The 17,795-nt window shown below is 43.0% G+C and overlaps 2 protein-coding genes across 5 annotated transcripts in view; one reads left to right on the forward strand and one right to left on the reverse strand.

Moving 5' to 3' along the window:
* The window catches only part of LOC135373277 (alanine aminotransferase 2-like), an 85,800-nt gene extending 77,061 nt beyond the window's left edge, over nucleotides 1-8,739 (reverse strand). Inside the window, exons 1-2 of the mRNA XM_064606505.1 lie at nucleotides 8,309-8,739; nucleotides 2,845-2,934 (exon numbers count right to left, since the gene is read on the reverse strand). Of these exons, the coding sequence (XP_064462575.1) occupies nucleotides 2,845-2,934; nucleotides 8,309-8,536 (318 nt within the window). The 5' untranslated portion in view covers nucleotides 8,537-8,739. The remainder of the gene's footprint in view (nucleotides 1-2,844; nucleotides 2,935-8,308) is intronic.
* Nucleotides 8,740-8,907: 168 nt separating this feature from the next.
* LOC135373345 (NF-kappa-B inhibitor-interacting Ras-like protein 1) overlaps nucleotides 8,908-17,795 on the forward strand; it is a 42,693-nt gene continuing 33,805 nt past the window's right edge. Inside the window, exons 1-3 of one of the 4 annotated variants that reach the window (XM_064606564.1) lie at nucleotides 13,066-13,203; nucleotides 13,524-13,634; nucleotides 16,827-16,924. In XM_064606564.1, coding sequence (XP_064462634.1) covers nucleotides 16,868-16,924 — 57 coding nt within the window. In that variant the 5' untranslated portion in view covers nucleotides 13,066-13,203; nucleotides 13,524-13,634; nucleotides 16,827-16,867. Of the gene's footprint in view, nucleotides 9,089-13,065; nucleotides 13,204-13,523; nucleotides 13,635-16,826; nucleotides 16,925-17,795 lie in introns of those variants that run through there. The other 3 variants (XM_064606561.1, XM_064606563.1, XM_064606560.1) reach the window with 3 other exon arrangements.

Below are 17,795 nucleotides of genomic sequence, written 5' to 3' on the forward strand. Positions count from 1 at the left end.
GCTCTCAAGCTTATTCGGTGCGGCCAAATGATCATCACCCAGAGCTTTGCTGCACACTAGCCACTTCAGGAAGCAATGTACTCGATCGCTGCCGACTAACTTACTGTTGCTGGGGGAGGCTCCGCGTTTTCGTCACCCTCGTCAAAATCCTGTGGGTCACATTCTGCCCTGACCTCACTCACAATGCCTTCATCGTGAACGACCCTGCGATGTCAGCGCAGTCGTCTGCGTTAACAAAGTCGTCACAACCATACTGGGATCAGCCAGATCCGCATCTACGACGTGCTTCCATAACTCTTCGTTGAGCCCATCTTGTTGAGAAGCCCCCACAACCACATCATCTTCGTCGACGGCATCCATGAATCCCGCCTTGCGAAAGCAATGGCTGCCGATTTCCATCCAAAACGCCTTGATCATTTCCACAGCACCAAACAAGAAGATGCGGAGCGAGGCGTCAACACTTGGACGATCGATCGCGATGAAGAGCTGCTGTACCAAATGCCGCCGATAGCACATCCAGGGGCTGAACCTTGGACGTGCCGTTCGTACAGTTTTAGTACAGTAGAACACCACTAATTCTATCATGCTTAATTTGAAATTCTGGTTAATTTGAAGGCTTGCTGTGGTCCCATCATCACGCTTTGCAATCTGACTACATAATTTGAAGAAAACTGACCTGTATCCCACTCAATAGACGAGTTCAGAAAATCTTTTGAACTGTGGGAGTATACTAATACAAAAGAAACGGGTGGCCTCCAAACTGTTCCTATTTCTGCCCTACCGGTTCATTGTCCACGACGTGTCAAGGTCAGCGAAAGCGAAACGTGAAGGATTATTCTTCGTTTCCCCGCCCAGCAAGCGACCAGGATGCAATGCGTGCGCAAAGAGCACTGGGATTTTCTGAACTCGTCTATTCGTAAGTTTCCTACCAACTCCATCATCTACCATCGGCTTCCAACTGACGCAACGACCTGTCATAAAATTCATGTGCCTGCTCTCTTGCTGACTTCCCTTTCCCAGCTGCCAATTATGCGGCCTTCCTTGCCTCCCTGGACACAGCATTTCAGCTGTGCCATCACGCGGACCATGTTTTCGTTTGTTTTCATATCATGCTTTCGTTGTGATCCACTTTGAAGATTAACAGTAGAAGAGCAAGGGTGCAGCTGGTACATGGTGAAGGAAAAGGAACCTGAGACAATGGAAGAGGACAAACAGGACATGTTCCACTTCGAAGCTCATTTCTTGTCTGTGGGCTGTGGAGGCAGCCCACGGATCACATGGTGAAGTACAAGACGCTGACGATAAAAGAAAAAGTGGTGATCGTCGCAGATGCAAGATCCGCAATGTGGTGTAAATTCCTGCAGGTCATGCAAACTTCGAAGGGCACTTCGCATCTTTCGAAGAGTACACTAGCATAAAAGACAGAAAAGACCTGTGCCGCAAATCTCGTGGCGGAAATAACGAAAATGAACTGAGTTATGATGGCCGCGACGAGCCTCCATGCACGCCATTGTCTTCAGAAGTTGTTAGTGGAGCAAGGGGGTGCAAGTTCAGAATCAAAATGTTAACGCAACTTTACACAGAAGCTAATGACAGCCTCAGCAACACTGGCTATATGACGGACTTCGTAGCTCATCTTGAACAAATGGTGACGTGCAATGTCAATTTCGGAAAGCAGCAGACGAAAATAAATAAGCTTTTCGGATAATAAGTACCTATATATATTTAAGTTCAACGTGTGCCTAGGTTCGCTCAATTCGAACACCCGCACAATTCAAAATTTTTTCGACATCCAGACGACTTCGAAATAACGAGGTACTACTGAAATATTTTCATTGACCCCAGTAATGAATTATAAAAATTTGTTGCCTGAACCTTCATACATAGAACCAAGAACCTGATGAAGTCAAAAGAAAGAAACAAGTGCCGGACACACAAATAAGATTCAGTGGTATGGTGATTGTCAGCTCTGGTAACCCACACCCATTGCCATTGTCTGCATCTGCCCTGTACCCGTATTGCCCACAAGTACACTGCCTCCAATGGGTGTGTCTGTGTACCAACTAATATTGAGGAAAAAAGAGATAAGAACAGTGTTGTTTGGTAGTTCACGATAAAAGCGATAAAAATATCTTAGTGCGGGAGACAACAAACAAGGGATGAACACAACAGACCAACTGACAAACCAAGTCGTATAATCGAGGGATTAAGCTCTCAATATATTGAGGGATCATTGCATTTGCAGGAAAAATAAAAAAGACATGGAACTATTATGTAACAAATGTTTTTACTACTTCTGCACATACCATCTGTTCTGGGAACATTATGCTATCATGGTTGTACAACAACAGCAGTTAAATTAATGCACAGCAGGACAATGGCTGACACAGCATTTTGGATTCAGTAAGTACTCTCAAAGTACATTCAGTGTAGGTGATCAATGCAGATGGTCTAAGCAATGGTGACAGACACCAATACAGTCAAACTCCTCTATAGCGAACACCTTTTTAACGAAAATACCACTACAGCAAATTTTTTTGCGGTCCCGCTGGAGCCCTATAGGTCCAATAATGGACATCCTTTTTAACGAAAATACCTTTACTGCAATTTTTTTTTGCTGTCCCCTGAGTTTCGTTGTAAAGGAGTTTGACTGTACTTGTTTGTGGATCGCTATGCAGATATCAGTGCACTCCGCAGAGGTGCACAGTTGTATCCACACTTTATGTGAGTGGATTTGGATGCTCTAGTGGCATATATACTAACCACGACCATGAACACCTCTAGCAATAACAACCAAAGCCAGGTGACAACAAAAAGACCGTATAGTAGAAGCAGCAATGTTACCTGACGGAAAAAGGTAAGCGGCACTTGTCCCGTGGCATGACAGTCTCCAATGTTGGCACGTACCACTTGCTTGAATTTGCGCTGCTTTCCCTACATGTTCAAGGAAACACCCAAATTATGTATATACGTATACTTCCATGTTATCAGACAGAAGGTAGCAGCAATGATCGGCATTAGGATTACTATTTTGAAAGGAATTTAGTTCTGCATACTCACAACAAAGTTTCTACATGAAGGGGACATTACCCGCTATTTCTACATTTCCAGTAGAATACTGTCAGCATTATAACTGGAGTTTGAGACTAACTGCAAAATATCCCAATATGTATTGAATTATTTTTTACAATGCACATCACTACCACGACAATGCCATCTCCCTACTACGAATGCTTCCTTTAAAGGGATTCTCTGTCTCTTTCTGAAATGTACTGACCATTCAAACATAATTCACTCAAGGGAAAAAGCACGAGTGTATCAGATGGCCCCAGATCACTCTCTGCCCGGGATTATCAATGCTGCAGCAATTCTTTCTAGACATTTATCAGGAAAATCATAATCGGTGACAGGTTCAGGTTCGCCTTATCCCTTTTTGGGTCAGGGCAGTTGTTCATAGAGAGCATTACAGGCAGAGAGACAAAAATAAATGGGGCTTCCCATAAAAACACCGATTTCAACGGAATCAATGTGGAGTTACTGCTGCTGCAGAGTCGTCATCGTGGAGATTGTTATTTTTGTTGCTTTCTCGTGTGCTTCTAGATGTCACTTTGTTTACTCTGTGCCTAGGATGCCTGCATGCATGCTCTCCCTCGCCGTTGACAGGGTGATGACTACATAGTAGCGGCCACGATTTCTGCTCTCATTCCACTTGCAGTTTGTCACATAAACCATGTGATAGAGTGAGTCGAGCTTAGTCCCCAAACGAGCAAATCTTTATTTTTATTTTCGTCATTCATGCCGGGGGGTCTGACAAAAAGCAGCAGACGTGTTTCACAAAAGCTAGAACTCCTGTAGTAAAACAGAAGAGCTACCTGGATTTTGTGCACAAATGTTATTGTGTGTTTGCATTGGAACTACATCTGTCATAACTGAAAAGTTGTTTTTGGTCCAGAAAATAAGCAGCTCTGTGAGCAGCAGCCCAAGTGTTAAGGAGAGGTTAACCAAGTGTTATTGTGAACTGCATAAAGTCCGAAATGAAGCTGTCATTCATTTGTTAGCGTTCTGAATAGGATAATGGCATGTGCAGTATGTCTAAAGATATGCATTGTTACACCGAACTGCTTTGATATATGATTCGCTAAGTAGACAATGATAATAGTAACACCTGAAACTTTCTGAAAAGTATGTCAGGATGAGCAACATAGAAAACATTAGCAAGAGCGCTCTTTTTTTTTTTTTTTTTTGTAAGAGCTCGTATTTGCAACACAAATAACGAGTGCAATGTTTGTGACATTGGGTGCCCCAAAGCATGACAGCATGACATTATACAGTTGACCCGCGTTTATCCGGACGGCTTCGTTTCCTGTGAAAATGTCCGGATAGCGGGAGAACCGGATAAGTGAAACACGAAAATCCAGAGTGATCCTAAAAGGACGTCTTTATTGACCATTACACAGAAAACTATCCATTGTCATATGTTTCATTCTAATACACGCATCCAGTTCTTGCAAACCTTTACTAATGACATTAACTTGCGAAATACTGTTCTGTTGCACGGAAAATAATAGCGCTGTTCTCGGTGTCGCCCGCGCATTTTCTAGCATCACAGCTGGTGCATCCACGCTATCATCACGTTGTTCCAGCTGGTTAACCTTTTCAGTGACTTTCATCTTTCATCGTTAATTTCTTAGGCAAATTGAGGCTTTGTATGTATTTGTCCCTTCTATGTTGTTCCAGCCTCAGAACATCAGTTCTTTCATGATCACCAGATTCTTCTTGAACACTATCGGAAGCGACGACACTGATGATGTCGTCATCTGTGATTGCAGCGCAGGGACCCTCGTTGCGGACCTTCTCAGTCTGAAATGACCAGACTGCTCAGTGGATTACTTTTCTGTAACGTGCAAAGTTGGAAAGGGAGAAAAATTCTTCCTAGCAACACCGCCTTTGTGTCAGTAAAAAGGAGGCCACGACCAGGGTCCTCGACCTCGCTTGACTAGGTGTGGGCCAAGTGTCATTCCTGGACAATGACCAGATAACTGAAGCCGGTTATTGAGTATTAGTCAATTCTGTTCCCTGGAATTCTCGTCCAAGTCCGGAAGCTGAAGTCCGGATAGACGAGAGCGAAATACATGGGGAGAAATCCGTCCCTATACTTTTTTGTCCGGATAGTGCAGGATCCGGATATATGAAGTCCGGATAAAAGCGGGTCGACCGTAATAGAGTTACATACAAGTAGCTATGCTGATGTCAGAAGGAAATTACCATTTTTTGACTCCCTAACCCCATCAACATCTTATTGTGTATGTTGATGTGATCATTCCATGTTAAGGCTTTGCAGAATGTTACCCCTAAAATTTTTAGACAGATTAGTAGCATTATTATACATATCAGGCACGAACAGCATCACAATCTTTTTTTAAAGTTTTGTCCAAATAGGACTGCTTCAGTTTTATTATGATTAATGACCGTACCATTCTTCATAGAACAGGAGCAAAGCACAGAAAAGGGATTTCTATTTGTAAGGGATCATTCAGGCATTGCAGTATAAGACTTCATGCAACTATTAGATTTGTATTTACTAGGGATGTGCCAATCGAATCCTCGAAACCTATGCAGGGATTCGAGCTTCGGGAATCCGAATCCCAGTGCCCAAAACGGCGAATCGAATCTTTCGAATCCACCAACCACGTTTGTTTGTTTCTTTTTCAAACTGGCGCCTCAGGATGAGTCCACCGAAAGCCTCATGACCGACGGCTGTTTTCTTGTTTGTTTGTTTACATTGCCCAAGACTGAAAGAGTTCAAGCAGGAACTAAAAGTAACATGGTTTTGTTTTTGATAGTTGCTTAGTTTTATGGAAATAATTCAGACTCGAGAACTTATGTATTCCTTGCAGTCGTTGAACAACATGTTAAATAAATTACGTTTAAGAAGAATTATACGGGTATATTTTCTACTGAAACTGCACTATTATTTAATTTATTTTTCATTAAACAAAAGTATCATATTCTGCTTCAAAACACTTTTCAGTAGAAGTTTTTTTCTGGCTTCTTAACCTCTTTTTAAAGAAAGGACTCGAAAGATTCTGGATTCGTCCCATCTCCAGTATTTACAGTCCACAGTTACTACCAGTGATGATCTTGTATACACACAGAAAGATGGTATTTTTATTCGTTTATTTGCTCTTGCACAATAAAAAAACTACTTCAATATTCTTGATGCTCCGAGAATGCTCTTTTAACTTCTTGTTTTGAGGGAATTGTCTCACGTTATGTTGACGACATTATGATTGTGTCCACTAACTGTTCATTATTTCCAAGACTGGAACAGTGAATCAGATCCTCTGCACCTGAGCTAAGTTTCACTGTACAACATCCAGTTGATGAAATTCTCCAGTCTTTAGACATAACTTTGCATACTATATGTGGTCTATCTGTGTTGGGAGTACACAAAAACAAAATACAAGTCTATCCTCCCTGCAAGGGGCTGTAACTCACAGTTGGTGAAATGTTGTCTGGTAAATTCAGTCTTGTGCGCATTTTATCTCTAAGCAAACCTAGACAGATAAATGTGGGGTATTCTAAGAAATTAATTCATTCTTCTTGCTGCTTTACTCTTTCCCCACATTCAAAAAAATACTGTTTTCATGTTTGTCTTAATCTAAAAGACTATTTCAAGTAAGCATGGCATCAACTTGAAATGTTCATAGAGTATAAAGCAGAATACAAAACTCCCAACTTAAAGCCTGTGAAGTAGAAAAACATGTGCAGGTTTATCTCTCCCATAAATACAACTGCAATATATCCTCTCTTCTCCCTTTTTTTCCCCATGACTGTCCTGCGCTGCCTTAACTGAGAAGTTACCCTTCTGTGACTAGTGCACCAATTGCTTTTACATGGTGCACACTATTTCGAATTATCTTTCCTTTGAGTGAGGCAATATTAGGAGTCTCATATCCTTCTGCAGTGCATTATTCAGAATCCTGCAGAGGTCTCCGTGTTTACTTCTTTGCGATGCACACACCTAAAGGAAATGGAGAGCGATTCACGTTTTACCAATACAGTACACTGATACAAGCGCAGTAAGTGAGGAAACATCGTGGTGCTGTCCCCGCCCTGTGAATGACGAGGAAAGTGTACATGCAGGCACCTTATTTATGCTGGCTGTTGAACGGCTGATGCCGAAGCGTAAGAAGGCAAGTAGTAGTTCCGGTCTTGTTGGTTTTAACGCTGGACAAGAGAACAATATATTGTAGATCTTCTTGTCCCATGTTGCAAAGAATATCGAAAGAAGTGACAGGGCGCTGACAAGCTGGTGCATGATGAGAGGTCTCGGGTTCCGTCTCGGGTTCCGCCTCTCTCATGCAAAGAATATGTTCAGCGTTATCTGTGTGGAAGAGCTCTTGGCTTCATTTTCTCATTAATAGTGATCCTGTTTGTGCTTGAACAAAATAGCCTGCTTGCTAGAACTTTTGGTGGACGTTGATCCTTATTTGCACTGTAAAGCTTCATACTCGTCTTGTTTTCAATTGATAATTGACACCTTTCTTCTACAATCTTGTTCTTGTGACAAAGAAAGCAGTGTCTTGCAGGAAAGACGTCACTAAAGGAATATAGCGCAAGCTCGGGGTTAGTTTATCAATTGAAACCTTTGTTTTGAATGTGTTTATCCTCAAGTGATCTTTCACAAGCGCTACCCTGTCCCTCCTATTCCTTTTCAAAGTCTCCCACTCACAGCGACTGAGAAAGTGAAAAATAAATAAATAAAAAAAGAAAAGTAAAACGACGTAAACAGCTGAGGCCGTCACGTTTTCTCAAGGTGATGGGACGCTCCATGACTGAACGCTGTAATCGTTACATGCTGTCGACACCAATCATGAACTACACGAACACAACTCGTTTGCTTTCCAACAATATGACTTTCGAATGTGTCTTGCTTCGCGGATATCAAATGAAGCCTTCTATGTGATATCGAAATTGCATCCCGAGCCAAGAACAATAAAAACGGACCGCCCCTATTGGGACCCTTGCCAAAAAGGTATGGCAAGAGCAAGAGCAGCGAGATCAAATGAACATATAGTCACGCTCCGTTGATATGCCGCATGAAACTATCAGGATACTCAGGGGTTCCTTTATCCTGTGAATTTTTTGCACTCCATTCGAGCTTTCTGGTCTTGATGTCATCACACAGTGGCATAATGCACAAAATCTGACGACACGGAAATAAATGAGCAGTCACAGGAAATGCGGAAACAGTTCTGGTGGTTTCATCGCTCACCGGGAAACATGACACCGTTTTAGCACTCACTTGTTTCAGTTCTTTCTCGATTTCACCCGCTCTGATGACGATGGGACCACGAACGGCGTATTCCATAGCGATTAGGTTAGGATTTATATTGCCCAGAGAAAGGGTTTGTTGATCCATCGTTGCAGAAGTCGTAACGTAGCGAACTTTTCGCCACAGGTCTATCTGGTCACGTGGTTGTCCGCTCACCCAGAGGAGGCGGAGTTTACGGAACACCGTACGGGAGTGCATAGCTTTATCGGGCTTGGTATATTATGCGGAAAATCAAATCCGTGAAGGACCACTGTGTCTACCGCTGGTGTCTACGCATTGAGAACGTCCGCTGCACGCGCGACAAGTAAACACTCAAGGTTGCCAAAGGGATAAAAACAGCTCACACTGCTTTTGATTATCAATTCATTCACCCACGAATACACAAATTAAACGCACGCACGAATGCGTAAGACCGCAGAAAATAGAGGACAGAAAGAAAGTGTTTACTATACTCCTTGTACACACAAAAGTATTACTTAACTGTGTTGATAAATTACTAATTTCCGTTCATTATAAAAGACTGGCCTAAATGAAATGGTAAGTGAAAGCAGAGAACTGTGTCGCATTTTCTGCGAGGCTATTCAGCTGTTGTTTACACTTGATCTGCGCTTGGACTGTTTACATGTTTAGGTGTCACTTTTGCTCTTTGGTGTTTAAAAACAGTGATAACTCGCAAGAAGATGATGGCCTGAATGTGTCACATATTTGACGGCTTTGGCCCCAAGTGTCGTCCACACAAATCTTCTGAAGGTTATGCTTTGTCCCGTTTCTTGCCCGACTAGCTTGAATGTGGTTGTTTGTGTTACTTGCGTGCTTCGCTATGTCTGCTGCGCCGTCGGACGGTGCGCACACTCCCAGTGTTCCCACGCCATCGGCCGGCTCACGGTCATTGGACCTCCACAAAATTATTTTGGCTGACGTTAAAACTTGAGCACTGCACGGGCATACTTTTCAGACCCGTGCCCGGCCCAGGCCCGGCTCCTACGGCCCTCACCCGGCCCGACTCCACCGGCTCGGGCCCAGCCCGTACCCGACTGTTTCCATGCTCAGGCCCGGTCCGAGCCCGCCTCTGCGCTATGTGTTCTCGTGGCACGGAGGCGTACTCAGATTTAGTAAAGAGCACAGCTCAGCGAGGAAAAGGACGCAGCTAATAGACCTCTCCTTGTTTGTAAACAAATGACAAGTGTTCGACTTCGCCACCAACTTGGTAGAACTGAACTACGTTCGAAGCTAGGGGGCAAACAAGGTCGCGCAAGAAAGCCACGGTCTCGTGGGGAAATCACGATGGTCTCTGAAAGGGACGCGACCTTTGGTTCGACTTTCCTGTCAAAAGGAGGTAGCCAACAAGTGCGAGTTCGTGTAACCCAGCCCTCTCCGTCTGACATGAGACAATCATTAATCTCCTTCCGATTTGTTTCAGTTTCAGTCTGTCTACCAACGTCATGACGACGTTTTTTGGGTAGAGGTCTATTGGTGTAGAGCGAGGAGGCTACACTCGAATGGAGCGGCTGTGTTTCTTTGTTTCCGACAAGCCGCTCTGTGCTTGGTGCTTGCTTGCTTGGGAAGGCAGCGCACAACGGCGCGTGGGCGATATGTATGTGCCTTGCGGTTCAAGAGAGACTCATCTCCACTCTATTGCGCATGCACCGGTGTTAGATCCCCTTTCTCGAGCTCTCGCGTGAACGAAATATGTCCCAACACCTAACCTAACTGACCCTCGTGCCGGACTCTCAGCGCACCTGCCACATCAATCGTCCCCAAATGTGTGTGAGTGCACGTGTGAAATCCAGACCCATTACATGAAATAAGCATGCTTACATATAAAAAAGTGATAGTTCTCAAATGAGAATACCATGATCTCCCATACCCAATGAAAAAAAAAAAGTTACATTAAAATTTGGCTGTCCAGTCTCGTGAACTATGTTTGCGCACGTGCCCGACTGTGGCCGGCGTTGTCAAGCCTGTGCCCAGCACGGATCCGGTGGCCCGACTGAAGCTGAAGCCCGGCCCAGGCCCGCATAAAAAACGTGAAGCCCGGCCCGTGGGCCGGGCTTTCAGGTAAGCCCGGGCCCGTGCAGTGCTCTAGTTACAGCTCCGCAAATCGGTTACTCAATCAGTCATCTTAATATCAGAATGTTTTTTTTATGTTTTATTTATGTATCTTTTTTGTGTGTGTGTGTGGGGGGGGGGGGGGAGACAACGCTAGCTGCCACAGCCGCACTAAAATAAACCTAAGTCAGCCTTACCTCACTATGGAAATGGTTTTTGGGGGCGAGACAGGCTGCTGCAACCGCACTAAACTAACAACTTATCACTAAACTAACTTAAGTCATCATAAACTAGGTTAGTTTAGTGGCAAGGTTAGCTTAGCACGGGTGCGGTAACTTGCCCCGCTCCATTGTGTGGTGAAGCAGACTTAGGGAATTTAGTGATAAGCTAGGTCAGTCTAGTGAGGCTAGCCAGCTACCTCTGCATAATGGCCTATAATGTGAAGTAAAAACAACAATTTAGGGAGGACGGGTATTTCAGTGCACTGCGATCCAGTGGTTGCTGTGCCAGCTGATGGTGCAGGACCATTGGGCACTTTCTGCACCATCGGACGGCGCTGCAACGTTTGGAATTCGTGCACCGTCCGACAGCGCAGTAGACACAGCATATTTGTTTTTGTCGTTCAGCAGCTTAACTGCTACTGAGACTGAATTTAACTACCAGGTATAAGTTACATGAAAGCTCATTCTGAGGTCTGTTGGTGACATTGTGCAACTGATATGTCACACAGTCCATTGACCGTTACAGGTTTTAATGGGTCTGTTGTGTGTTGTCGCATGGTGTTATGTTATGTTACACCTAAGAACAGCCATGTAGCTCAGCTTGAAATGCATTTCAATGGTGCTGTACGTCTTGGTTTTGGTAAGTGCTTCAGTGCCATGGTTTGGTGGGATACCCTCTGCACACTCTTCAGGCATCTTCTAAGATGCTTGTAATGGTCCTGCGAATGCTTTTGCAGCTACCACCTGCCTATGCTTGTGTGCACCCCCTACAGGGGTGTCTTTGTTATTTCAGCTTCAAGTGCATGTTCTCACATAACATCTCTACATAAAAATGTTACAACATAACTGAAAGTGAAAACATAACTGAAAAAGTAACCCCCCCCCCCCCCCTCTATCCTGGGTAGACCACTACTCGTCCCCCATTTTACATGTATGCACTGCACTGCTGGCACAACTAATAGCAAGTCCCCACGAAAATAGCATTACAAGACAACTGAATAAAAGTAACACTGGAGAGCTGGGTGAGTTGGTCAGGCATAATTCATTAGTAAGGGCCATGGACACAAAACATGCGTGTCTTGTCTACATCGTTTACGTATTTTGTGTGTGCTGCCTTTCATATTGAATTGTGAACTTAATAAAACTTACATCGAACTATAAAGAACCATTACTTCTATGAATGCAAATGCAAGTTGTTCTTTGTTTTTTTTTATCTCTGTCCTGCACTGTTTGTGGATTGTCATGATGGTAACATAATAATTGCATGGTATAGTAATGCATAAGTGATTTTCAGCAGCCTTCTACAAATACATTTTCTGGTGCAGGTACAAGGCTTCATGCATTATCACAGATGTTGCTGTCATGACAGATGTTGCACACCTCCAACAGGCAGGAAAAAAAGCATGCATTGCGTAAAGAAAAGAGCGAAAGCCACACACCACAACACGGACAAGCTCTCGACATGGAGCGTTTTCGGATATGGAGCTTGTCCGTGTTGGTATGTGTGGTATTATGCTCTCTCTTTTTTACACAGTGTATCCTTACCAACTAACCCAACTCTCCACACTAAAGAAAAAAAATGTCAAAAATATTGTAAATCTTCCTAAATTGCTCGTTGGTGAAGTCGAATGTAGTGTGGACAGGCCTTCTGAAGCGTACTTATGTTTTCTGTCAGATGTACAAATTGTGCCCAAAGTTTTAGTGTAAAAATAATTCTGTGTCTTGCAAAATGAAAGTCTTAAAACAGCAAGCATTAAAGACTGAAGTTCCTAGATTGCAGAAATGAGAGGCTTGGAGTCACAAAGTGCTAAGCTGTTCAAAAATCATCTCAAAAATGCATATTTGACTTCAGTAATCCCTCAGCCGCCCGTGGTAAGCATGGCATGAAAAACAGATTACCTTCTCAGATCCATTACATGAAAGTTATTTGCCGTGACATTGCACATTTGCTGCATAATTTATTCAAATGAATGACAGTTTTCATCACATTATGGCATAGTACCTTGTAGCCATCAAATGGTATTCCGAAATACTTCTCATGACTAATGAGCTCTACATCCTGTCACTAAGGGGACATCATTAGGGAGCTGGTGCCTCTGGAATGAAATTTAGTGCTGTTGATGTGGCTCCTCAGTGCCAGAATGTGATAGCGTCTTATGTTGTGTTCAATGTAAAAGCAAATTTGAATTTTGAGCTGGGAAACGTTCTTACTAATGTGTGGTGGTCTACATATTGGCAATGCGCACTACACAATGTACCTATTACGGTCACAAGAGGCGAATGCCACAAGAACTTTGCAAAAGCATAAGGTGCTTCCAGTATATCTTCTCCTGTTCTTTATTTTTGTTTGATTGCTTCTTCTCTGATTGCTTCAATGCTGTTCCCTTGTGCTCCTCATATTGTGTCTTTTTGTTATTTGACCTGCTTGCTATCACTGAGGTGTTATCTAATTGCAAAGTTCAAGGGTGGCAGCCCTTATTGTTTCTGTGTTATGCTCATATTATGCTCGAGACATGAATGCGCATGGACTGCACAGGCCGTAAAACATCGAGACGTTCAGTGTTTTCATCGCTCTCTGCTAATATTAGAAGAGCTGTAAGCTGTGGCTGAGATATATTTTGTTTCTTACTTGAATTATCTACATAGTTGTTGTGGTGGAAAACAACCTTTCTTCTCTTTATACCGTGCTATTGTACAATGTATGAAAGAAAATATTTTTAGCAGAGCTTATTTAGTAGCAGCGATCACATGTATAGGCTCATTGCACAACAAGGGAACCACAAAAGTGTTATGGAAGTGCTATCTCCATTCCACTTCAGCTAAAAAGTTTCTCAAAGCTGTAACGGGGGATGTGAATGTGATATGTGTCAGTACATTCGCTACTATTTTACTTTGTTGCTTACAATCTTTCATAGATGTTGAAATCATCATCTGGGAAGACGAGCAAAATAATGGTTGTGGGACACAAAGGATGTGGCAAGACTGCTACTTTGGAACAGCTCATTTATGGACTTAGTCCAGCAAGGGTAAGTAGTATCGTGATGAAGAATACTGATCTACTTTGACAAAAGTGCTCAGTTATAAGTGTGCAGTCCGTTGTTAATATCTAGCCTAAGCACTCTTTGACACTGTTGGTGCGTGCTTGCAAAAGAAATTGTTGATGTCTGTGGTTATGTACATTATCTGAAAATATCCGGATTGATTGCTAAAGAGGTTTTACTGCTTCTAAAATGTATCTGCAATACAAGAAGCCAGTGTTAAAGCATGCCAACAGCAATACAACCTGAATATGCATGCCCCATTGAGTCTCAAAGTGCACAATGGTAGTGTTGTGTGGAACATTGCATAGGGTACAGTGTGCATATATGTAGTTATATAGATATGTGCTTGTCTTATCACCTTGTTTTGTCAGTTTACAACTTTCATATTTCTATCATATGGATCATAGTCGCTGAACAATTTTTTTTTACTAGGAGCAGTACAATTGGCTTGAGTTTTTACTCAGGACCGAAAACACATCCTGTTCTTTTTTGCAAAGGTCTAATGTAAACAGCTAGAAAGACTTGAAAAGCTGTGAATGTACCTCTGCTTAGCAGAGATGAAACACAAGAGCCCTTATAGCAAATTTGTGGTAGTGTAACTTCATTGAGGCACACAGGGATGTGATCATAACACCAACTAGCACAGTCCCTGTCAGGAGAAACCGCTGGCAAATGGTTTCCTCTGGTCCTTGAAATCATTAAATACCCAGAATTGGAAAATGGTATTTTGGAGGTTGGGAAAACCCAGGAAATTTCCTGGAAAACCTTCGATTTTATGTCTTTTTCTCACGGAGCAGCAATGCAAATCCTGGCGATTCGGACACACGAGAAACATGTTTCAGAGGGGCTCAGTGAGGGGGATGAAAGGGGGACAAATATGCTACATATCACTCTACCACGTGACTCTCTCCTGTTGCTAGCAAGAAGATAATAGAGGATTGGAGACACAGCTATAAATTAAGAAACACCAGTGACAGTTGGTACATATCCATAAAGCAGTTCATGACAACTGAAGACGTAGACAAGCACGTGGAATGTGTTTGGGGGAGTGATATACTCTCGTGCTGCAAGAAATACATAGGAGAAACTGGGAGTTGCCTAAATGAAAGGCTCAGGGAGCGCAGGGGCCCAAAAAGGATGGCCATGTCATGGTATGTGGGTGTCAACCAAAATTCCGTGCCCTCAACGTCATATTTAAATGCATACAAAGATGTTCACGTTGGGCAAGTCGTGGAAACTTGGAGGATCAAGATAGCGGGAGATAGCTTTATCAGCTCCCCCACTGTAGCCTTGACAAAGAAACAACAAGATATCATCCATCAAGGCATGAGATTCGACTAACCGGCCTGCATTTAAACAACGAACTGTACCGTTCCTCTTGTGATTTGTTAACTAAACTTGGGTTGAAAGCACAACTCATGCTTGTGTGCATCATCTGTCCCATTCTTCAGTTGTCGTCGCTGCTTTATGGACACAACTATAGTTTGGAGTTAGGGAGTCATTGCGATAGAAGTCAGTAGTAGATACCAAAAGTGCAAGAAATGAAATGTGCCCTCCATTGTATTCATTAGACTTCATTTCTATCCTGTGATCCCTAAATTCACGAATCCTGAATCACATCTGTGAACTGATCACTGTAGTGCGATTTCGTCAATTTGAACTCGAAGGGGATCGAAGATTTGTTCGAATAAAGTAGAGTAGGAACTAAACGGCCATACTAGCTGCATCAGTGATGCATCATTAATTGTCAGGCCTTGCCTTACGTCTGCAGTCATGCGATGGCAGAAACATAAGAGGCTCATTCTTTGCAAAGTATTTATTTGCAGTCAAGTGTCAAAACATCTCAGGTCAGAAAATATGCGCTTGGATTCATTTCTTCAGCCGGAACTCTATCAACACTACTTGCGGTGTTGTTGAACCCAACTCAATTGCAAACCTCTTGAACGCAAATATCACCAACCTAAATCGGGAAAATAGGGTCCGTCATGGACGCTTTTTTGTTGGCTCTGTATTCATCAGGAAGGGTCTTGATCACCTTAAATCAAAGAGGCTTACTTGCTTTGCCGACCACAAGTAAGTGGCATAGTTCCGTGCTGATCCATTTTCACACACCATTACGGTGGTTCCTCGCTCCCCTTTTCTTTGGCACAATACTGCTTTTATGAAAAATGGTACTAATGTAATGGTCTTAGAATAATTGCCAAAACAATGTTCAAATGGTTAGAAACATCTACTTTTAATGACAGGCTTTCATGCAGAATCTGCTCTTCATCAGGTAACTATAATAAGTAGACTTAGTACTCGATAAATAAATGTGTTTGTGACATGCCAACAGCACGCGGTACAGCAGAGGCTTGTTGAGTCAATGCATAGCGAGTAATCTGGCACGGCCGGGCAATCTTGTTAGAATAATCTGTTGTGCGGGTTCATATGTTAAAATAACTGTGTGTTTTCCCTCATTGAAGGACATAAGTCTGATGGGACCTGAGCATTGGTTCGAATTCCGAGATATATAATTAGAAGTTGCACTGTATTGACACAGTCACATTGTATTCTGTTGTGCAATAACTGTAGCTCATAAATATTTTTGTGAAATTTTCAATTCCAGGTCATAAAATATGGTTTACATTCTAGGTAAAATATCCTCTTAACCTAAAAAAGCCCTTGAAAGACCAAAATTGTGTGGGAACCATGCTGATGGTAATAATGTGCTTTGGCCAGCCCACTTTTTCGCACAGCTCAGCTGTGTAATAGTTCAGTGTGTGTCAGTTTGCCAGCTTTTTTTTTACATAACCAAAGACTCTCAATGCAGTTTTATGTATATTTGACACACCTGTGGACATTGTTGACACGGTTGCTGACGCCACCCATGTGGTGAATGAACCGGTTCAATAATGTGAAGTTTCTTCCAGCAGAATGCCGCTGTACATGATTTTAACTACAATACATGTATTGTGCTACAACATTTTTGTTGTGATATATCATTTTCTATAGTAGACTGAGACAGGAGCTCATGGCAGATTTTCGGGATTGTTTAACACAGAGGACGAGGAACCTGCACTATCAAATCAGATCTCCTCCTACCACGATGAGTTAGCTGTCAAAGAGAAAGAGTTTCTTCTGCGAAGTTGAGAACAGGGGCCCTATCTTTATTTATTTATTATTTGTCCTTTGCAGGTAAGAAAAAAAGAAAAGAAAAAGCGGTGAGAGCAGCACTGATGCCGTTTTTGCTGGTGCGTTACACGGCCAGGCACACATCCTCTGGGAAAGAACATGTAACTATTGGATGACTAATCACCTCAAATTCATTAATTAAAGGGGCAATAAACAGGTGTACGAGGCGCACGTTTTGTTTAAATGCGTTGTGATACGTTGCCGATCATGAACATTTTCAAAAAACTTTTTTGTTGTCGCAAAAAAGTAAATAATGTCTCCATACCGACTGAATATTCACTGCACTCTTTTGCCCTCATGCCCCGCCCTGCAATGACCAGGCGACAATAGCGACACGTTATTTTGACGTTGCACATCATCACACATTTAGAATGCGGGAACCTTATTCAGTCGAGCCCGTTTATTGCGATCTTCGATAGAACGATAACTCTGATATTGCAATCGAACTGCTGGTTCCCGTCAGCTCTCCCATTGAACTACGTGTAAACAAAACATCGATATAATGATAGCCGTGAAAGCGCTTGCTCGCATATAGCGATCGGAATTCTCCTGGCGGCCGGTAAAATGCGTGAAAATTAGAAAGCAAGATTGCACCATTTCTCTGAAAACAAATTACATTGGCATTTTCAAGAGTCTTCGCCTCCATGCCCGCTAAAGTGAGAACGCAGTGCGTTTATCCGCGCATGACTGCCGGGGATTAGATGCGTGCGCTGCAAGGCACGCGACTTCGAAAGGACGGAAGGGGCTCGCGCGAAGTAGAGAACGTTGTTCCCTCTCCACATCATTCTCTCGTCTTCAAGCTTTTTTCTTGTTTTGATGCGTGCTTGCTAACGATGGCGTCCGCGGCTGCGAGACACTTGGAAAGAGACGAGGAAAGACGCGTGGCTCGATCCGAAGTTGCATGCACCCTACGGGTTTTGTACTGGTGCAAAACCACTTTGTGAAGTACCACGGCTTCGAAAACGTGTATTG

This window comes from Ornithodoros turicata, unplaced genomic scaffold (genome assembly GCF_037126465.1).
Source record: "Ornithodoros turicata isolate Travis unplaced genomic scaffold, ASM3712646v1 Chromosome23, whole genome shotgun sequence".
NCBI lineage: Eukaryota > Metazoa > Arthropoda > Arachnida > Ixodida > Argasidae > Ornithodoros > Ornithodoros turicata.